At 40.3% G+C, this 20,169-nt stretch overlaps 1 protein-coding gene across 4 annotated transcripts in view; it reads left to right on the forward strand.

The window, feature by feature from the left end:
- TSPAN4 (tetraspanin 4) overlaps positions 1-20,169 on the forward strand; it is a 355,775-nt gene that overhangs the window by 286,985 nt on the left and 48,621 nt on the right. For all 4 annotated transcript variants that reach the window (XM_018082063.2, XM_018082064.2, XM_018082062.2 and 1 more), the window contains one exon: positions 13,801-13,875. In XM_018082063.2, the coding sequence (XP_017937552.1) occupies positions 13,801-13,875 (75 nt within the window). The remainder of the gene's footprint in view (positions 1-13,800; positions 13,876-20,169) is intronic.

Here is a 20,169-nt window from a genome sequence, read left to right on the forward strand (position 1 = left end):
TAATTAGAAAATGGCATCATTGTTCTGATGGGTTGGGTCACTGTCTGCAGCTGGTGACAGAGGTAATAAGCTAAGAGTCTGACTTGAGAAAGTTAATTTATGGACTTCCACTGATTTTTTCATAGATATTTGTTCCTGCATTGCTGGATCATCTAGCTATGCTCCAAATCTCTATAGGCTATCTTGATACAAAATTACTAATCTATCTTTGTTCATTTTCCCTTTGCAAATGGGATGTAGTTATAACATCCATCACAGCTGTTAGCCATATCCATCATCTTTGTGAATTCTAACAAAAGGTTTGGCTTGTGTGCTCTTTACCCATTGCAATGCATGTGCTTGTCCCGCTGAGGGCAGGTCCTTGCAGGGACTGGGGCATCACCTTGCTGTACCACTCCAGCACAATCAGTTATGGTGGCTTGATCATAGCACTGACTTCAGGCAGGTGCTGTATGCACACGTGAACAGACCATTTCTCTGTGCTAAAGAAATATATGCCTGATTAAGTACTTTCATGCTTAAACGTCGACCTATCTGATCCTTCAGTGTCTGTGTAAACATTGTCTTTTAGGTTAATTGCTTAAGATCTATGTTTGAGGAGCTAAATTGCCTGAATTCTCTGCCTTTTGTACATGTTTAGCAGAGATCTATATTTGTGTGCTTGCACTGAAAGAGGTCTTTCATTATTCCATGGGTAGTCCAGGTTAAAAGTCTTAGCTCTAGACACTAAATCATGATGGATTATGTAATTTATTATCTGTATTACAGTATGCCCTGCAGGCAGCCCATGGGGATGCTCATTCTGTATTAAACTCCTAGTAAGCAGAGGTACCTGGCCAGTAGAGTTTATCATCTAATTAGATAAGACAAATGGAAAATATTATTATCCTCATTAGACAGATGGGGAGCTGCAGCAAAGTGAAACTAAGTGCCCTGGGTAAGTTGCACTGGGAGATTGTGGGAGAGCTGTGAAGCAAACCCAAATTGTCTAAATCTCAGTGCCTTTATCATCTTTCCATGATTACAGCAAAACATCTCACCATCCTGTGTGCTTCAATGACCTTTGAGAAGTATTTAATCCATGTTTCCATAATAGGAATACAAATTTTGATTTCTTTTATCATATGGACTGTGTCCAAATGATAAATAAAAACATCCCAAAGCAAAATTATTTCTGAATTTTTATTTTGTTGAAAGTGCCTAATTGGCAGACTTAGCTGTTTTCCATGGGCTCCACTCAAAGGCTGTCCCAGCTGAGCTGATCAGCCTAATTGCAACATTGCCTTCAGTTAAATGTGAAACAGAACATTTAGAGAAACTGCCAGAAAGGGTCAATGAACATGGTCTAGTGCATATGTTTTTTGCAAATAGGAACTTACTTTTGGTCCAGAAAATCACAGTAATACTGGTAAAAAACAGTATCAGGCCCTTTGTGAAGGAAGGAGTTTAATATTTATTTGGTTGTTACAGCATACATGTATAGATGTTTCTGTACAGTTGAAACTTAAATAATAACCCAGGTCCTAGAAGGAAATAAGATCCTTAGGCAGTTCTTTATTTCACCCTCAGATTTTGCAACACATTTTTTTTCCCTAGTGATTTGATACAAAGAACACATTCTTCTGATTGGGATGCAGCATGATCAATAATCCAGTCAAACAAGGTAGAGGATGAGGGGATTCTTTGCCGCACATTTTCTGCACAAGAATAAACTAGAAAGGGGAAAGGGCTTGAAACAGACAAAATGCCTATTCCTCTCTGATTACCCAAAGCCAGCTGCTTTCTTATAAAGCACCAGTGTTGGCTATGTTCCATCACATCACAGATTAGATAAGTAACAAAATGTCTTAGATACACCCACTTTCCTCTTCTTGCTGATTTGTGGATAACCCTGATTTTTATAGTAGAAAAGTTGAAACAATGGTTAATGAAAAGGGGAAGGAAAATAACAGACAGATCTGTGTGTTCAGTTTAATTTAAATGAGGACCTCATGTTAATAGCAAGTAGTTCATCACAGTTGCTGGAATGAATAAGATCAAAATTAAACCTTGATAGTAGGTCAGGACCAGCTGTGGAATGCGCTGATGCTATATACATGTCTGTGTGACTATCCAGACATCAAAAGAGTCTCATTTACGGAATAGTCCAAGGGGAAAATGAGTGCCCAGGATGTTTTGTACTGTGCTGTTGAGAGTTTTCTGAACTTCAGCCAGCTCATCTGTAAGTGAAATAGCAATAAGGAAAATGAAGAAAAACTTAATGAGTAGAAAGAAAAGGAGACTAAAAAACCCTACTGTTTTCAATAGTGTCACTGGATCCAGAGAGATGATAATTTAAACTTCATTGGTGACAGGGAATTTATTTCAAAGCAACTAAATGGGAAAAAACCAGCCCGTGAATTACTTCGTCTCAGTAAGTAAATGCTACAGATCAAACAGTAGGTTCTCATTCCAGTTTAGCACGAGCTGGTGTTGTAGCAATCAAACTAGCAAAATCAGGGAGATGGTAGCTGCAGCCACTGCAGCAAGCAGTGCAAAGTCCAGGCAGATGCCATATATACAGCCTGAGAGCGTTATACATCATGTATAACACTTCTCTGTGTGGTGCTGTGTTGCGTATGAAAGCCCTGTTTGGACTGTAAGTACTGAGCACCAATCTCCCCTAGTTTGGTTGTCTCTGTTAGGAAGAATCAGCTCTTCGTTGCCTTTCAGTTTTTAGCTCCTTCTGCTTGGCTGGTACTGCAACTCAGGAGGGGATGGAACCTTCTTTTCTTCAACTCTGGTGGTGGTTAATCAAAGGATCTTGGAACAGAGGAGAGAAAAAAAATAAAGCTGTTTTCCTTCCCTCCTCTTTTTAGACTCAACTCTAGGCTCAGTGTGTAGGAACTAACCTCATAGGGTTAGTTTTCTAATACAGAATGATGCAATACCACTAGTACCTGATGTGCTTTGAGATATAGAATCATACAGTATCTTGAATTAGAAGGGACCTGTAAGAATCATCTAGTCCTACTACCTTCTCCCCACAGGACTGCCTAACTAAACTAAACTGTGTAACTAAGAGTGTAGTCTAGATACTCCTTGAGCTCTGACAGACTTGGTGCCCAACTTCCCTGGGGAGCCTGTTTTGGTGACTAACCACTGTCTCAGTGAAGAACCTTTTCCTAATGTCCCCATTCCTTTTTGTAGTGCCAAGATCCTGCTTTATGGCAGTCCAACAGTGTGGCAGCACCATGTGCAGGAGTCAGTAGAGCTATACTAATTTATATCAGCTGAAGGTTTAATCTGTTTGTGTAAATGACTGTCAGTGTTTCCGAGTTCCTAACTCCTTGTTGATTAATCTGTTAACTGGTAGTTGTCAGCAGTGTGTTAGCAACATCAGCTTCTCTGACCTGTGCAGTCTTCAGTTCCTCTAGCACTTGAAAAGCCTCCCTCATTCCATCTTTTACCTCAGCGTTCAACCAACTCTCATGTGCCAGAGGTTTCTTGGGAAAAAAGCCTGTCTGTGAGGCATTTCCAGAGTGGACCCAGAAACTAAGCCTCATCTTGCCCTTCTACTGTCTGTAAGGATTAAAGGTGGGTCACTGCACATCAAATTGCCAGGACAGCTAAGTAATCTAAGGAACCTCGTGGTGGAAAACCAGAGCATAAGACTACATGGTGGTCTGGAAAACACTTTCAAGAAAGCCTGTTTTCTGCCAGAGCTTGCAGTTTCTGGACAGATACGTTTATTGTCTGATCTGTAAGACTGTCCTCTGCTGCTTTGGATAGACTTTTGCTCTAGACCTAGGATCACCTACAAGATCTGAAAGGCAACAGAATTTCTCCCATTTTGAAAGTAAAGGACAGGTAACCTATGTGTTCCTTGCTTGTGCAGACATTCATGTCACTTTTGAGCATAACATTTGATAATTTTTTTTCTGATAATAAAATTCTCTCCTCGGGTAGAAAGCAATTGGCTTACCAAAGCAGCTTGTGTGCTTGTATTCCCAGTCATTCTTTTGTCATTTTTAACCACCTTCATAGTGCATCCTAAATTGAAGAGCAACATTGACTTCTTTTCCTGTAAGGGTTAGAATTACCTGCACCTCAGAAAAATGCAGATCTGGAGGTAAAGAAATGGAGGCTAGTGTGTGTAAATCAGTGATGCCTACACAAGGTGTAGCCAGAGCTGATTTGGTGCTATAAACATTTCAGATCTCCAGTAGGAAAACATTACCACCTTAAAGTCAGAATTAGGTAAGCTGAACAGACTACTTGTACATTTTTTAAGCTACTAAAAGACTGTCCCATGTGCATCTGATGCAGCAGCTTCTGTGTACCACATTTGAGAACAGCGAACAGGGCATAAAACCAGCAGTAGAATTTAAATACAGAAAAAATACTCTACCTTGTTCTTTATTCTCTCCTTGACCATCTTCTCACCATCTCCTTCATGTACACATACATCACAGTTTCTAGGCACTGTTTTGAGACTCCTAGAAATAAGATAAATCTTCTATTGTTATAACTGACAGGTGAGGTCCCATTGCATGCTTAGCTCAGGGTTTGTAAGTAGGTGTAAAGGGAGGACTGCAGAATTTCACAGTAATTTTTTTCCCCTTCAGCTGAGCAGCATGGTCGTGTCATTTGCCCTTATCATCTTGGGGGAACTTCTGTCAGTTTGCCCAGCACTTGAGGTCAGCCAGATGCTCAGTGTGAACATGAGTGTGAAGCCAGCCCTGCCAACACACTCGCTCCTCACGGAAGGTGTGGGGACCACTCGCTGCTGCTCTCCTCCTCCTCTTGGGGCACTGAGCTGTTCAATCCTGTTTCATGCTGGCTCTCCAGATGACAAGAAATATCCCAGGGAAGAAGCTTCATTTACTGAATACACAGGTGATGTTAAAGTGTGACTAAAAAGTGTAAGTTTGGACACTAACGAATGTTTCATGTCATCACCATAGATGGAGAATACTGTATTAAACCCAAGGCAGAGCCTTTTATTTGTATTGACTATATCCATTACCTGTGTTAGGTGGACTCAAGCAGCTGCTTTGTCATTAATGGAGTGGCTCAGGGACGTGTAAGAGCTAGTCCAGTGTTTTATTTCTTCTACAGCCACTTGTACTTCATGAGTAGGATGAGTTTTTCTCTGAACTAGTGTAAAGATTGACACCGTGTCATGTCACACCTTTGCATTATGTTTGCAGAAGAGATGAACCAACCCTTAAAAGGCCAGTGAGTCCTCAATTTGTGCTAAGGAATCTGTGATCTGTTAAGTGGGCCTATACCCACCTACTGTTGTGATATTAGAGTGAGACCTGACTAATATTTGATTACACCTCATTGATTTTGAGTCAGTTGCTGGAGAATATGAAAAATTACTAAAAATACCATAAAATGCCAGTTAAAATCCTTTGAAGCATAGTATGGGAATATCAAGTCTCTCAACTCTCTAATGCAGAAAGACTGAATGATTCCAACTGAAAGCAGTAATGAGACTAAAATGAAACACTGTTAATGTGTTAAGATGGCATATGTTGTATATATTCCCAGAAATAATTACTGCAGATTTCTTTGAGCTTTATTGATCAGCAGGAGTTCTTGCACATTCATAAAAAATATAGTCCAAACATAAACAAAGATGTACTATATATCCAGCAGGCATTAAGCATGCAAGACTTTGTCACAATTAGAATGAATTAACTATTGAGGCTTTTAGAGAATAATAGTTGATGAACCAAATTTAGATACATGCCATTTTCATAATGGAGTTTCTGTTCATAAGTTTGCTCATATATATTACTGCCTTTTTACAGTTTATGAGGAAACTTATCATTTTTATGCTGAAAACAAAGATGATTGTGAGGCTAAAGAGATTTACTTCCAGGGAAGCATAAAAGAGCTAAATATGCACAGCATGGCAGAGAGAAGGCTCAGATGGGGCACATTTCTACCAATATTCAAGGAGTCTAAATGCTGTGGGCAGGAAGGTAGCATGCATTGTGCTACAGAGGGTGGTAAGTAAAAACAATCGTATGGAACTAACGAAAGGAGCATTCAAACCTAGTGTCAGCAAGAACTTTGGTACTGAGATGTAGAATCTGAATCCACTGTGAGGGAAATTGATAGAAACAAACTGCCCTTTCCCTTTTGCTCTGAAGTTCATGTAGTAGATTAATACACTGGGATTTTATTGACTGTCATTCCGGTTATTTTTACAGTCTGGACACTGTCCTGTCATTTCTGATTCGCTGCTCTGTCTCTTTCTATGCAAGTCTTCCAGGCTGCAGAGGAAGTCACTTCCAAGTACAATTCCCATTGCACTTTTTCTTCTGTTCTCTTCTCCTTGCTCAGTACCTTGGAAAAGAAAATCAAAGAAAATTTAAGGAAAATAAACGAACCTTTCATAATGTTCCCACTTCCTATTAATATATCAGATCAAAATGCCTATGGGGAATTATGTCAAATCAAACTTCTCGTGAGAACTAGTGATACATGAAACACTTCTGCTTTCAAAAGTGGAAGAAAGCTTCTTTGGGGTTTTTGGGGGGTTTTTTTGAATGCTGATAAAAACTATACCATATCAGTTTTTATTCTGTGGAAGTCATGTACCAGTATGTTAGCAAAAAGCTGTTCTGGGAAGCCTTTTAAAGTGCTTCAGGATGATCTTCATATTGCTGTGCTTACAAAACCAGATCCAATATTGGCAATAATACAGGACCCTTATAAAGAGTGGGTGGTTCTCCAGTTTTTGCAGTATCTCAGTGGGAATTCTTGCATTGATTCAGTTTTCTTAGGTGGCTTGATTTTTTCCAAAGTGTGGAATATGCCGTAAATTTGGCAATAGTTTATAGCATTCAGAATCTCTGATAGTGTTACCCCTTTTGGTGCTCGAGTTTATGCATCTAAGTTTGTTGATACATGTGTTGTAATTTGGTTGGACATGGGAATGCTACACTTCTGCAGAGAAGGTAGAAGATTTGGAAAATGCCAACCATAGTAATGAGGCATCTCCACTCAGTCCAGTAAGTATTATTTAAATATAAATAATATAACCTATGATAAAATAACAGGAAAATTACAAAACAAATTTAGGGAAAGTTCTTCATTTTCAGACAACTCAGTAAAGTCTGCCTGCTATAAAATCCATTAAGTTCTTTTGACTTTATTGGAACTCTATGAATTTCTATGTCTCCTAGTTTCAGCTGGGATAGAACTCATTTTCTTACCATGACAGTAGGCAAAAGTTTGACGTAATTTATTAAAAATATTACACCTTCAATGTTAAAGATAGGACTCTATCCCTGAAGCGAAGGATTTGTGCAGGATGTGAGTTTGTGATATCAAACTTATCTTTGATGGTATTTCTGTTCATATCAAATCGTAATCTAAAAATCAAGCAGAGATGTTTGAAATGTGTGGAGAGCCTCCATTTTAATCTATGTGCCTTTGTCTCAAATCAGAATAAAAAGATAAATGTAATAATTGGGTAGTTGTGGACCATACCAAGCCCCACATTCCTTTACATTTCTTGACATGGAGAAACAGTAACGCCTTCTTCCAGAATAAGATAAGGCTACATCCAAAGTGCTTAGCCTGATTTGAAGCTCCCCAGTAAAAGAGATGTGTACTTACCAGAGGGGAAGGAATCCAGTGGAGGGCCACTGTGATGATTATGGGGCACATGATGTGCAAGGACAGACTGAGAGAGCAGGGTTTGTTCTTCTTAAGAAATTAAAGCAAGGAGGATATTTTATTCATGTCTTCAACTACCTTACAGTAGAATCTAAAGAAAATAAAGCTTTTGGAAGGATTCACAGAGATCATACAAGAGGTAACAGACACATGTTAAAACAAAGGAAATTGCAATTAGAGATACGGAATATTTTTGTTATCATGAATATAGCCAAGTATTGGAAAAAGGTATCCAGTGAGGCTGTGGATGACTGTCCATCTTCATCCTTGGAGATGCTCATAAGGTGACTGGGCATAGTTCTGCACAGCTTCATCTAGTTGACTGTGCTGTTTGGAAAGGGGTTGACAATTCTCAGAGGTCATTACACAACCTGTATGTTTCTGTGATTTTAGGAGACACTGTCTTCTAGCAGTCAGAGCTGGTCTATTCTTGAATATCAATACATTAGGACCAAGCAGACAAATTAAAAACCCTCCCAGGCTATGAAGACCAACTATCTCAGCCCAGTAAATTCATGTCATTTCTTCTACCTGAGGTGCATATTAATTAGGAAGTGAAATGTAATACTGAAATTAAAGCTTATTGGTGAGGACTTGGTAACCCACCTCACTTAAAGGCAAAATCCTTGACTTTGAGATATCAGACTTACAGTTGATGTTACAGAGGAAACACTGCCTGTAAATCTTCTATTTTTTTTTCTCTGCATCCTGGGAGCTGCTGCAGGTGAAGAGCAGTTATCTTGCTGGAACATTTTCAAAGGTGCAACCTACCTGCTAATGTGTTGTACTTCATACTGTCTCTGCCAGAAAGGAAGCTGACTGTCCACCTTGCAGACAGTTTAACAGTGTAGGCACTGTGAGATGGAAAACAGTGCATGCTGACTGTTGAAGTTGTTTGTTCAAACTCTTAGGTAGGTTATGCTAATTTGAATGCAGTATAGTCTAAACAATGTGTTTGCTAAACCATGAACTTTAGAATCGTTTTGGAATGTATCACTATTCCAAAGAGACTGCTGGCTTTTGGATCTTCCTACTACTTTCATGTTGTTCGTTGAAGAGAATTTGAATAATACTTTGCAAGAAACTTCTGTCTCTTGTCATTAGCTAGTTGAGAAGAGAGTCTGGCACACTTAGATCTTGCTGTCTTCTTCTGAGACAGACCTCCATCAAACCTAACTCATTACTTCAGCAATCAGTCTAAACATAGCAGTCTTGATTCTACCATCAGTTATACCACATTTAGTCTCATAGCAAAATGTTAGGAGGCTAAAAACATAGTCACACATTGGTTTTCATTGTACTGGGTCACTTTTGTATTTGGGAGACTGTGAGATGATCAGCTGCTCCTGACGTGGAGAGATGGGCAATTTGAGCAACATGATACAACTATTGAGGAAGGAGAGGCAGTGGGGAAGCAGAAGACCCAATCCTGTGTATTAGGGTGTGGTGCTCAGTCACCATGCAGAGAGGCAAGTGTCTGTAACATCCGAGAAACAAAGGAATCTTGTTTGTTTGGGAAGGAAATAAAGTTAACTGGTTCTGTGCCTTTGTGAACTGTGATGGAAACATACTTTAAATGATGTACGTAGGGTACAGTTCTTGATTCTTCCATTGATGTTATGAGGCTGGATGAAGGAAAGTGGAAGTAGTGGGTCAAAAGCCTGGTACAGCTCCAACGGGGATGGAGTTGAAAGTTGGGACCTCTTCTTCTCTAGCAGATTTTTCTCTCTGACATCAAGAGGGGGGTGCATATCTATCAGGTAGGCTTGATAGTAGTTGCATACTGCCTTTTCCATATTCCTTTAATGAGAACCTGTGAGAAAGTCATAGGCTTTGTAGAATATAAAGGTAGCTGCTGAGAAACTGGCTGTGTTTTTCTTAGGGGTTCAGAATCAGCAGTGGTAGACAGAAATGCATCACCTTACCTCACTTCTCATCAAAACTTCTGTGAGGTTATTTCAGATGTAATTTATGAAAAGCTGAGGAGTAGGTACCCCTCCACTGAACCTCTATAGGTTGTATCCCACTGTTTGACAAGTAGTGTGGTAAAGCATTTCTCTGTACAAGGTCAGATTAATCTTTTTTTATGGAGTTTCACATGAATGCTTTGCTTTGGAGTTGTTTCTCCATGCATAAATCTTTATTATACCAACAGCCTACAGCCCCAGTGAACCAAAAAAACCTAATTTTTATTCTTCTCTGTGTTTATCACCACAGTGAGAGAACTCAATTGAAAAGGAGCTGTGAGAGTTTCCAGCAAGTGTGGTGGGGGTTTGGGTGCTGCGAGCCTTCAGTGGATTTATGTTCCTTCCTTTTAAATTTGAATGGTATGTGCCAAGCTGGTTCTGGCCACAGATTGTGCATCATTCCCTTTGGAATGACACTAAGGATTGAACTGAAAATGAACTTTTGTTGGAAGGTGCTGTGGGAATAGAGGAACAGGTTGTGCATATGACCATGCATGCACTTTAGTATGGTGAGTCAGAAAATGTGCTGAAGTGTGCAGGCTGTGCTTTGCAGCCAGCTCAGTCTGAAGCTTTGATTTCTACTTGGCGATGAGTTGATTTGAGTTCAGGTGTGGTTCTTCTTTAGAGGGGGAAGACACGTGTGCTGACATGTAGGTGCTTGTGACTTTTACCAGATGATGAATTTTAACCCTACAGCTTAAAGTTGACCTCACATAATTTACCTTTGTAATAAAAGATACAGTGCCGGTCTCTAGTGTCTGCACACAGGGGGATTGCTAATGCATATTAGTTATCTGTGATATAACTGCATGGGCTTTGTCAATGAATGCAAATGGTAAGAAAGATAAAACTAGATGTTTTATATCAAACCAATTTTTTTTTTAAATGGAGATAAAGGATAATCCTACTTATCTAGGTTTTGGCTTTCTGAACAGTGTACATTAGTTTTGGTTCACTGTATGACTTCCAAAATCTGCAGTGCATGAAACCAAATTGCCCGCTTGGAGGAACCTCTGAGGAAAAGACTTAGACATGATACATAACCTTCACTGAGAGGAGTTTTATTCTCATATTTACTAAATTTTGAGTGCTCGACTCTGCAATTTTAGCACCTTCTATGATGACAATGTCATACCTATTTCTCTCGTATGAACTAAGGCAGGAGCACCATCATGGTTTTGCCAGAAGGTCCACCCTCCTTTTGCTGGTGAACACACCAGCATGGCTGGCAACAGCAGCTGCCTGCTCCAGTCTGAAGATGAGGTGGTTTTAACAGAGTTAGTGTTGCAGGGGAAAACACTCTTGAGTTGTGAAACTTCACTTACTTTATTGTGAATTAGGATAAACTTTTAATTGCTGTTCCTGGTATTGAGAAATAATGACACATCCCCTTGCCAGTCTCCAGTTCACTTGCTGTACATGTCATGTCCTCAGTCATGAGAGTCAGTGCAGTGGTCTTTCCTTTTTCTACCACTCCTTGTTTCTTGCTTTTTTTTCCCCTGGCTCCAGCACAGGGTCCTCCCCATGCCATCATCCTCTCAAAGGCCTTGCCCCTCCTGGGCATGTGTGCAGGTGTCCTCTGCCTCTGCCTTGCCACTGTCTCTGGTGTCTCCTGCCTCAATTGACTGCTGCCTCTCTAAAACTGCTAGCCAGATCATATCCTAAGACAAACCATTCTCCATCTGCTGTTAAAAATGTTCTTCCTTAAGCTCCCCTTTCTCCTGCAAAGCCATTCCCTGGCTTCATCTGTACTTTCCCCATGCTGCTGAGTGCAGAGGAGGGAGGAAAAGCTTTCTTGAGAGCAAAGGAAAAACAGGTGCCTGAATTTTATTCCAGTTCCTGGACATACCCAATGTTTCAGGTCATGTCCTGTGAAGCGGGACTGGAGGCTTTTGGCTCTGGGGAGATGGCAGAAAGGCATCACGGGTGAGCGTGGGCACCACAGGAGCAGAAAAGAGTCTCTGTGGGATGGTTTGTGGGTTGTGGTCATGCGTGAGCATGTGATTGTACACTTAGCAGGTTTTAGCTGCTGAGCCCTCTCATCTCTACTGGATGTGTGAAATGCAGTTTTTTGAAGGGTAATAACTTTCCCACAAAAATGCACTCATAGTTGGGTAAGACAAAAGGCATGTGCCTGAAATGGAGCCATACTGGTTTGGGTCCCTGCTCTAAACAGTGCGGTATGACAGGATTGCAAATTAAATCACCAGAAATTTAACCTGGGCAGAATAACATACTTTGCCCTGCTTCATTCTTAAAAGTAATTGAAGTTCTATTTTTGATATTCTTTCAAAAGCTTTTATCCTTTAGACAGAAACAAGTGCAGAATATATAAACACAGACAATTACGGTTTTGCAAAATGATAAGCTGATGAAATTGAGATCCTGTGGTAGGAAATGCTGATCACTGTTAATAATTGGTATCAGCCCTTCCTTTGTTCTAGAAATTGTCTGCTGCAATCCTAGCTATGCCTGGGAATTTCACAGGGAGAGAGTGGTGTTCACATGCACATTTTGGAAAAGCAATGCTTTACAGATGAGCAAAAAAGTGCTCTGCAGCCAAATGAATAGAGCAAAGTATCTGTGCATATTTGCAGAGAGTGATGTGCTTTGTCCTATTTCATTTAATGCTATGCAGAAGACTAAAATTGTAAAAAGTAAGCAAGCTGCACCAAGATTGGTTTGCAAAGCCATACAGAAGGTCAGTGTTGGTTGGTAATGACATGGAAATCAGCTTGGATCATGAGCATAAATGGGTTCTGTGATTCAAAACTGGGCAGTAATAGGATCCAGTATTAGGGTCAGGCAGGTGTGAAAATACTGGTGATGAAGATTTGAAAATAAATAATTTAAGATTCACAGGGCAAAATGCAAGGATTTCTGTAGACACAGTAATTCTACGAGAGGAGAAAAGTATTTTCCCCTTCTTGACCTTTTGCCCTCCATTCAGTCACAGAAATCCATAGGTTCAAAGGTTTGGGTTTGACTTACCAGGCAGTGCAGAAATTCTGATAAAGGCTTAGTAGCTATTAAACTTTCATAAGTTTGCAACCTTTTGGTTGAAGCTAAAGAGACAGTAGCTGTTTTTTTTCTCATGGGGATGAGATTCTAATTAAGTCAGTGTTGCTCAGTATTAGAATTCCAACCTGCTAACAGGCTGCTAAGTGTGTGGAGTTTGTGTTATAGGGAGCAGGACCTTTGCCTGAGCCTAAAAAATTTCCAAAACTACTCTTTCCTTTACCTATCTTTGCAAAACTCAGTTTCATTTATATGCTCTGATAGCATTCATTCTAAAGTCCTATGCAACTATTGTGTTGATGCTGCTGCAGACCCATCCAGCATCTTGACAAAATGCAGAGGATATGGTTTTCCAGAAGTGTTTGGCATTGCCAACAGTTTCTCTCACTGAAGTCGATCAAAGCTGAGGGCTTTAGAGAATCTACCTGAAATCCCTACGTTAAAAGTTTTTTATCCACTCCTTTGAGCTTTTGACTACTGGGTTTTAGACAGTTCCATGGCTAATAAGAAAAGGTGGTGGACTGACTTTGCTTTGATGTCTTCAGTACAAATCAGCCCCTTTCAACTGAAACTCATGGGTGATTTGTGTAGCTACCTGAAACTGCTTCTAAGGCTACTTGGTATACTTTTCACTTCTCTCACAATTCCCATTGAAAGGAGCTATGACTTCATGAGTTATGGCCCAGGCTACCTTCTCTTGCAATGGGAAGTTGAAGCTGTGGATTTCACTGGTAACATTGGATATCACTGAGTATCATTGGATATCTCACTGGTAGCACTGACGATATTCAATGGGGAAAAAAAAAGAAAACCTAGTGTGGGAAGAGTCCTCAAGTATTGCTGTCAAACACAGCACTGGCTTGCTCTTTGTGGGGTTTTAGGCTGTCCCACTGAAACCAGTGGTATAAATGAGCCATATGTATGCACAGATCCCATCATGTTTCCTGACTACTATTTTATCTGCTTTCTCAGTTGCATTATGTTGCAGCGGATTTGTATCTTGCTGCCTATATGACTCCCACTCCCCAGTCTGCATGATCTGCTGAATGTACTTACTGTGCATCCAGAAAGAGCTGAAATAGATGTTGATGGCTTTTGCTTTTGTTTTATCCCCTGTCCCTTCTTCTCTTGACAGTTTTTTATCATGCTGTTAATTATATTTCTGTTGGAGCTCACTGTTGTGATTCTGTTCTTCGTCTACACCGACAAGGTAAGTCAAATTCTTCATTTTTCTTTCCCCTTCAGCAAATTTATATGCCCCTTTTCCCTATAAATAAATCATGAAGCACTTGTCTTGGTATGCACATCATGCTTCTGTCTTCCTTGAGACACTCCTCTCAGAAGGGGCTCTCTCAGAATGCATAAACAGCCTTGCAGGACTGGGCTGTCTTGCTTGCTCATGTGTACAACTCAAGGTCACAGAGACTGCCAAGTGCATCTGTCATTAACAAAAAACAAAACAAACACCAAAACCCCCACAAAAAGTAAAAGAAGTGAATGAACCTCACTAAGAGCATGTAGGAAGAGACACCCATCAGAATGAATAGGATTTTTAAAAAATGTGTACAATTTAAAAGCCACATTGATGTTGTTACAAAGGAGGTGTCCTTAGCACAGCCAAATGCACAAAATTCATTATCTTTTGACATTGATTCTTACAACACATGTGTACTTAGAATCTAATGGAAAGCCAAGGTAAATATATAAAAGTTCAATAAACAAAGCTTTTGTCTGTGGTTTCAAATTTTACTTATGTTTGACTGTTGTTCCTTCTGTTGTAAGGGCAGTATTGGCTATCTGAATTATCTGTATCCTTAAAATATTTTTTCTTTAAAATATTTTACATTAATAAATCCAAAACAAGGGTATAATTCTGTGCAACCTGCCTATTCAATCAAAATTGTCAAATACTAAGGGAGCTTGAAAATCACTGACTAGGTGGCAAAATTTTGCCATTAATTAACAACCATCAGGTGCATGACCAATAAATGCCCTCTTCTGGAATGGAAAGGCAAAATAGCAAATTAAAAAAAAATATCAAAAAATGACAAACAAACAAACAAAACCCCTTCACAAAATATCAAAATAAAATAAAGGTTAACAGTAGACCTAGTTATATTCAGTATGTTTAGCAATAACCTGGATTAGGAGTGGATAAGATGTCAACATTACTTTCTAGAAAGGTTCCAGATTTATTAATGAGCACTGTGAGTGATTGTCAGGTGAACTTCTGAAGGACTGAAGAGAGCTAGGTTGCCGGACAACATCCTGTAACTGGAACATGGAATTAACTTGCAAGGTAATTACAGTAGAAGGGACAATATAAAATTACTTGTATGCATCATTGGATTCTGAATTACTTGTCATCTCATGGAAGAAAGATCTACATGTCATACATGAATAAAGGCATCTACTTGATATGCAGTGGGCCTCCAAAACCCAAACACAACACTTGGTTATAATGAGAGAGGGAATCAGTCAGAAAATATTATCATGTCGTTGTATAAATTGATGGACTTGCCTCACTGTGAATGTAATATTGAGTTTTGGTTACGGAAACTATTAGAAGTGCTAGAAAGGTGGGAGAGAGAAGTCATGAAGAGGGATTATGGAGACGACCTAGATTTAGTCTGGGAAAGAGATCCTCTGCTTAGAAGGTCTTAAGAGGAGAAATTCTAGTAGTGTCTAAAATAATGACAGACCTAAAATAAAGACCTGACCTGAACACAGAAGAAATATATGAAAATATTAAGGATTAGGTTTATAAGATAAATATGTGTTGTGCTCCACATCATCATCTTGTAGAATTCCCTGGTTTTGGCTGGTGTTGAGACTGATAGTTCAATAAATGTGTGGGTATGGAGGAAAGAAAAAAAAGCAATGAAGTATTTTTATTCATAAAGCAGTCAGTTCTGTCAGCTTGACAAGTGTGTCACAGGGAATGTTCGTCCTCACTCTTCAGAGATAAAAAACAGTGAAAAAGTATCAGGAGGGATTCCTTCCCTCCTTCAGCCTGGTGGTTTGCAGTGGGTTTTTTTGTTTTTTAATAAAGAGATCAGGAAATTAACTTTCCTCTGAGTCACGTACTGTAGGTTGATGCAGGAGGTACACTGCAGTTGTAAGATCAAAACAGAGTCTAAAATATGGGCTCCATATACCTGCAGTTTTACTGAGTTAACAAATTGCTGTAGTCTGTGTATTTATTGCAGATGATCAAATTTGAAGATGTTAATGTTACTGTATGATTTAAATCTTCTACTGAAGAAATCAATAGCTTGTGTTACACTTACAGTCCTGCCTACAGAATAAATAAAACAGCAGCAACCTAAAACTAATATTTTCATACAGCATGTTTAGAATTTGTGTGCTGGCTTTCCTGATGTGAGGAACGGTATTGCCATGTGTATGGGGAAGTACCTAACTCAAACAAGTCCACCACAGTAATTCAGTTAATGTGGTTCCTTGGAAAATCAGTGAAGGAACAATTTACACTAACACTTGCCCATCAGAAGACAGTGATGTTAATTTTGTGTGCAAATGGAGAAAAGGACTCTGCAGATTATGACTTTGAGGGCCTCTGTATAAGTCATTTTAGATGTAGATAGATACAGATATATATTTGTTGTCAGTTTTTTCAAGTACCTTGTAGCTTTCTGTTAGTCAAGAGTGTATGTACATGTAAAATTCTTCCCAGGATAAAATGGGGGCCAATTGTTATTTTCTGTTTCTGGTTGAGAAGAGATTGAATAATGGATTCCCTTGCAGTTTTTATTTACTCCTGCTTTATCAAGTGGAGGAACTTTGGAGCGGATACTTTGTTCCTTGCTGCTACAAAGTTTAATCAATACTCTCCTCTTTCCTTGGAGTAGGCAGTGCTATGGCCCTATTTAGGTGTAGGGGCAGGTGCTGAGAGAGTTTCCTGAGACTCTGCAGGAAGCTGATTCTAAATTTAGAGCTGTTCATGTTTTGGCTGCTGCTGAGGGATTGGAGAGGCTGAGCTGTGCCATGGCAGGGCTGGGTATTGCAGATGACTCAGTAGCACTTGTCTGGTGAATGGTGTCCCTTTTGTTCCTTCTGCTGTAGAATGGGCACAGCCACAGGCTGGTGCTCCCACGGCAATATCAGCCGCGAGGTGGGTGTGCATCCGTGTGAATGTGGCACTGCAGGGGTTCCTGAGCTGTGAAACAGTGTCTGTATCCACTGCTGGGACTGTTGCTTTAGTAGTGTGTTGGTTATTACAAATAATGACAAAAGTTCTTTACAGCCATTCATGAAGAGGTTTTTGGCACAGCACTTTTGTTCTTTTACAGTCGAAGGATGTGCAGCTGTAGAGGTGAACAGGACAGGCTCCTGAGACTCATCTGTTCTCATTCATCAACCCGGGAGAAACAAAAAAAATTACCTCCGCCTCTCATTCTAGTGACTTGATAGCAGCTTCTCTGAGCTCTGAAGCAGCCAACTTGTTCTCATGCCCTAGAATGTCTTTTCTTGATGGACAAATGTTTATCTTGATCTCATGAGATAAATGGCACCCTGAAGTCTACAACTCTTTCTCTGAACTAGCTATGCAGTCTGATATTTTAAAGAGAGGGACTTGGAGAAAGCTCAGGAATCAACAGTGTAGGAAGGAAAAGCTGTAATGCCTTGCTTCTTGAAGCTGCACTGTGGATCTCTTTAGCAGGGCCTGAGTTTACACCTTGTTCACTATTCCTTCAACTATCCTGACTAGTCAGGTTGGAAAATACAAGTCTCTTGACTTCTGCAGAAGTGAATGTGGGCTGTGATGAAATGCATTCTTGTGGGAAGGTTGTCAGGAAAACATATAGGCCTTTTATGTTGTCCTAACTGTTTCCAAAGCAGCAGAGTGACGGGTTCGTGGGTGTCCTGGTTTGAAACCCCTAAAATCCAATTCCTGAGGCCAAGCCGCCCTCCCACATCTCACCCCGGTGTGAGATGGGTTTTCCAGACAGAACACAAGACTCAATATGGGGGGAAGGGAATTCTATTACAATCACTGTACAAATAAATATTACAATACATCATATACATAATCTTAACTATCTCTCCTATGATAAATCAGTATTCACAATGGATCAATCTCTTCTCCCTCCAATAAAAGTCCAGAAGGGAAAAGGAGAGATCCTTTCCACTCTCAGGGCAGCAGCCTCTCTTTTTCCATGCAGCAGCTGTAACTGGATTGTTGTAGCTGGATCTCTTCCGTTACACACAAGGGGGTTCTCCTCTACCCCTCTTGGCTCTTCGACTCCAATCGAAGGTCTCTCTCTCTCTTCCATGGGCTGCGTAGCAGGGACAGAACTCGCTTCACCACGTCATATCATGGGGTGTAAGACCCCCATGAAGGTCCCCTTCCTCAGGGGATTCAAGCTCCCTTGAGTCAGAACGTCTCAGGCAGCTTTTGGTTGAAAGCCTTTGCCTCAGCCGTTCTATCAGAGCTCCTGTGCTCTGTCTCAGCTGCTGCCAGCCTGGCAGCCACATTCCATCTGGCCATCCCGGTCCAGCTCTGGGACATCTGAGCTTCTTAGCTCCTCTCTCTCTCCGGTGCATGCTGCACTCCAAGACTCCTCTCAAAGAGGAGTCCATCTCCTCCTCCTCTCTAGGAGGTCTCAGAGGGGTTTGGGGAGTTTATTACAGTTCTTACCCCAAATTCTCTCTCTCTGTAGAGCTTAGTCCTGCTCTGTCTCTCTCCATTAGAGATCTCTGTGTCTTCCTGCTTGGATGCAGGCCGTCTCTGCTGCATCTTATCTCTTCTGACTCTCTGCCACTGGTCTCCATCAGTGCTGGTTTTGCCGCTGCTCCTTCTGCCCACTCACGGTGCAGAAAACTACGAGCTTCTCAGTTACAGACCTCAGTCCAGTTTAACACTGATTCTGAGTTTCTGTGATCGCCAGCCAGGGGCTGGGGGGCCGTGGCCCCCCAGAGGGGCTCCTGCCCCTTCTCCTCGTGGCTTTAGAACATGGCCACTCTTCTCCAACAACTACAACATCACCCTTCTTTTCTGATCTGCTTGTGATATGTTTATATTTTGCAGGAGCGCTCATTGGGTCCACATCAAGTGACACCACCCCCTCGGGAGTTACCATTTTTTAACTCCAGGGGGGAAACTTTTTTTACCCCACCACAATGGGTTGTCTTCAGCAAAAAGTAGCACCCAAGAAACTGGGAAGCTCCTATTGGTGTTTGTGCATGTTCATATGCAAGTTCCCAAAGTGTAGTTTTTATTTTTTTGAGGTCAGAAGTATCAGTCCAAGAGATGTGAGTATTGAATGGAGTTCGTGTGCTTATGAGAACTAAGGCAGGTTGTCATCACTCTCGAGTGCAGTATTTTTTCAGGCTACATTTATGTCCCATTTGAAACAGTCCAAACACCAGTAACATTGTTAGAGTCATGATTATGTGAATGGCTAGACATCTATAGCTGGAATATTCTCTTAGTATGTTTTATTTTGATTCCATTAATACAGAGCAGCATTTAACATTTTTATAAGTTTGTCATTTCTGTATGAGGCTATCTATGTATTTATAAGAGATACACAAAGTACTGATAGGGTTAGCCTTAATTTCATTGTGATAAAGAGAAAGCAGCAGAACCCTATCCTGTCAGAGGCTGGATACTCATATTTCTCAACACCAGATTGGATCCTGCTAGAATATAAATTATGCTAATAAAATACACAGTCTTGTACCAGTTCTAACTTGTATAATCCTTCTAGTTTTAGAATCTGTATTTATTTTTACTGTGATGATTCTCTTGGAGGCACAGGGGGAAAAAAAAGTCTATATTTGTTTTTTTTTAATGAGGTTTATTCAGATGTCTGCATTTTATATGATTTACAGGCAGAGCTATTTAATGCCCACAAATGGAAAAACATAACTAAGTAATGGTGGAGGGGGATTGTGTTATTTTTTTCTTTTTAAATGTCAAACTGAGTAACATAAGTCAGGAAGGAACAAAAGCACTGAAGGATCACTGACTATGATATTTGATTATGGCAGCAGTTACTGCTGTTGGCAACTCAAAGTTAGGATGAGAATTTTCAGTAAAGATTAGGCCATTAACTCACTTAGAGTCCCTGTGAAAATTACAGCCTAAATTCCATGCCTTCTTAGCTGTGTTGAAAATGGCCCATAGAATGGCCCACAGAGGATTGAAAAATAATGGCTACTTCTGTTTCTCATGAGAGGGGTGAAAACGTTCTTGTTTTCCACGTTGCGGTAAATTGTAATGAGCTCCTCTATAGCTTTTACTGCTAGCTTGTAAAAATATATAGTCTGTAGGTTGATGCATTTCTTGCTTTGTTTCTCAAAAAAATTTTGAAAATTATTGTAATTCTTGATTGATATTTTGCCTCACCCCATACAGAGACAGCAGATTGGAATGTAGTGAATATGATTTCAAGTATAGCTCAGTCCTCACAACCACTTTCACATTTGGCTTTAAAAGTCCAAAAACACTTCCACTTGCTGCACTCATGTGCAGTTGCTC

Source organism: Manacus vitellinus, unplaced genomic scaffold (assembly GCF_001715985.3).
Source record: "Manacus vitellinus isolate BGI_N305 unplaced genomic scaffold, ASM171598v3 scaffold_59_pilon, whole genome shotgun sequence".
NCBI classification, from domain to species: domain Eukaryota; kingdom Metazoa; phylum Chordata; class Aves; order Passeriformes; family Pipridae; genus Manacus; species Manacus vitellinus.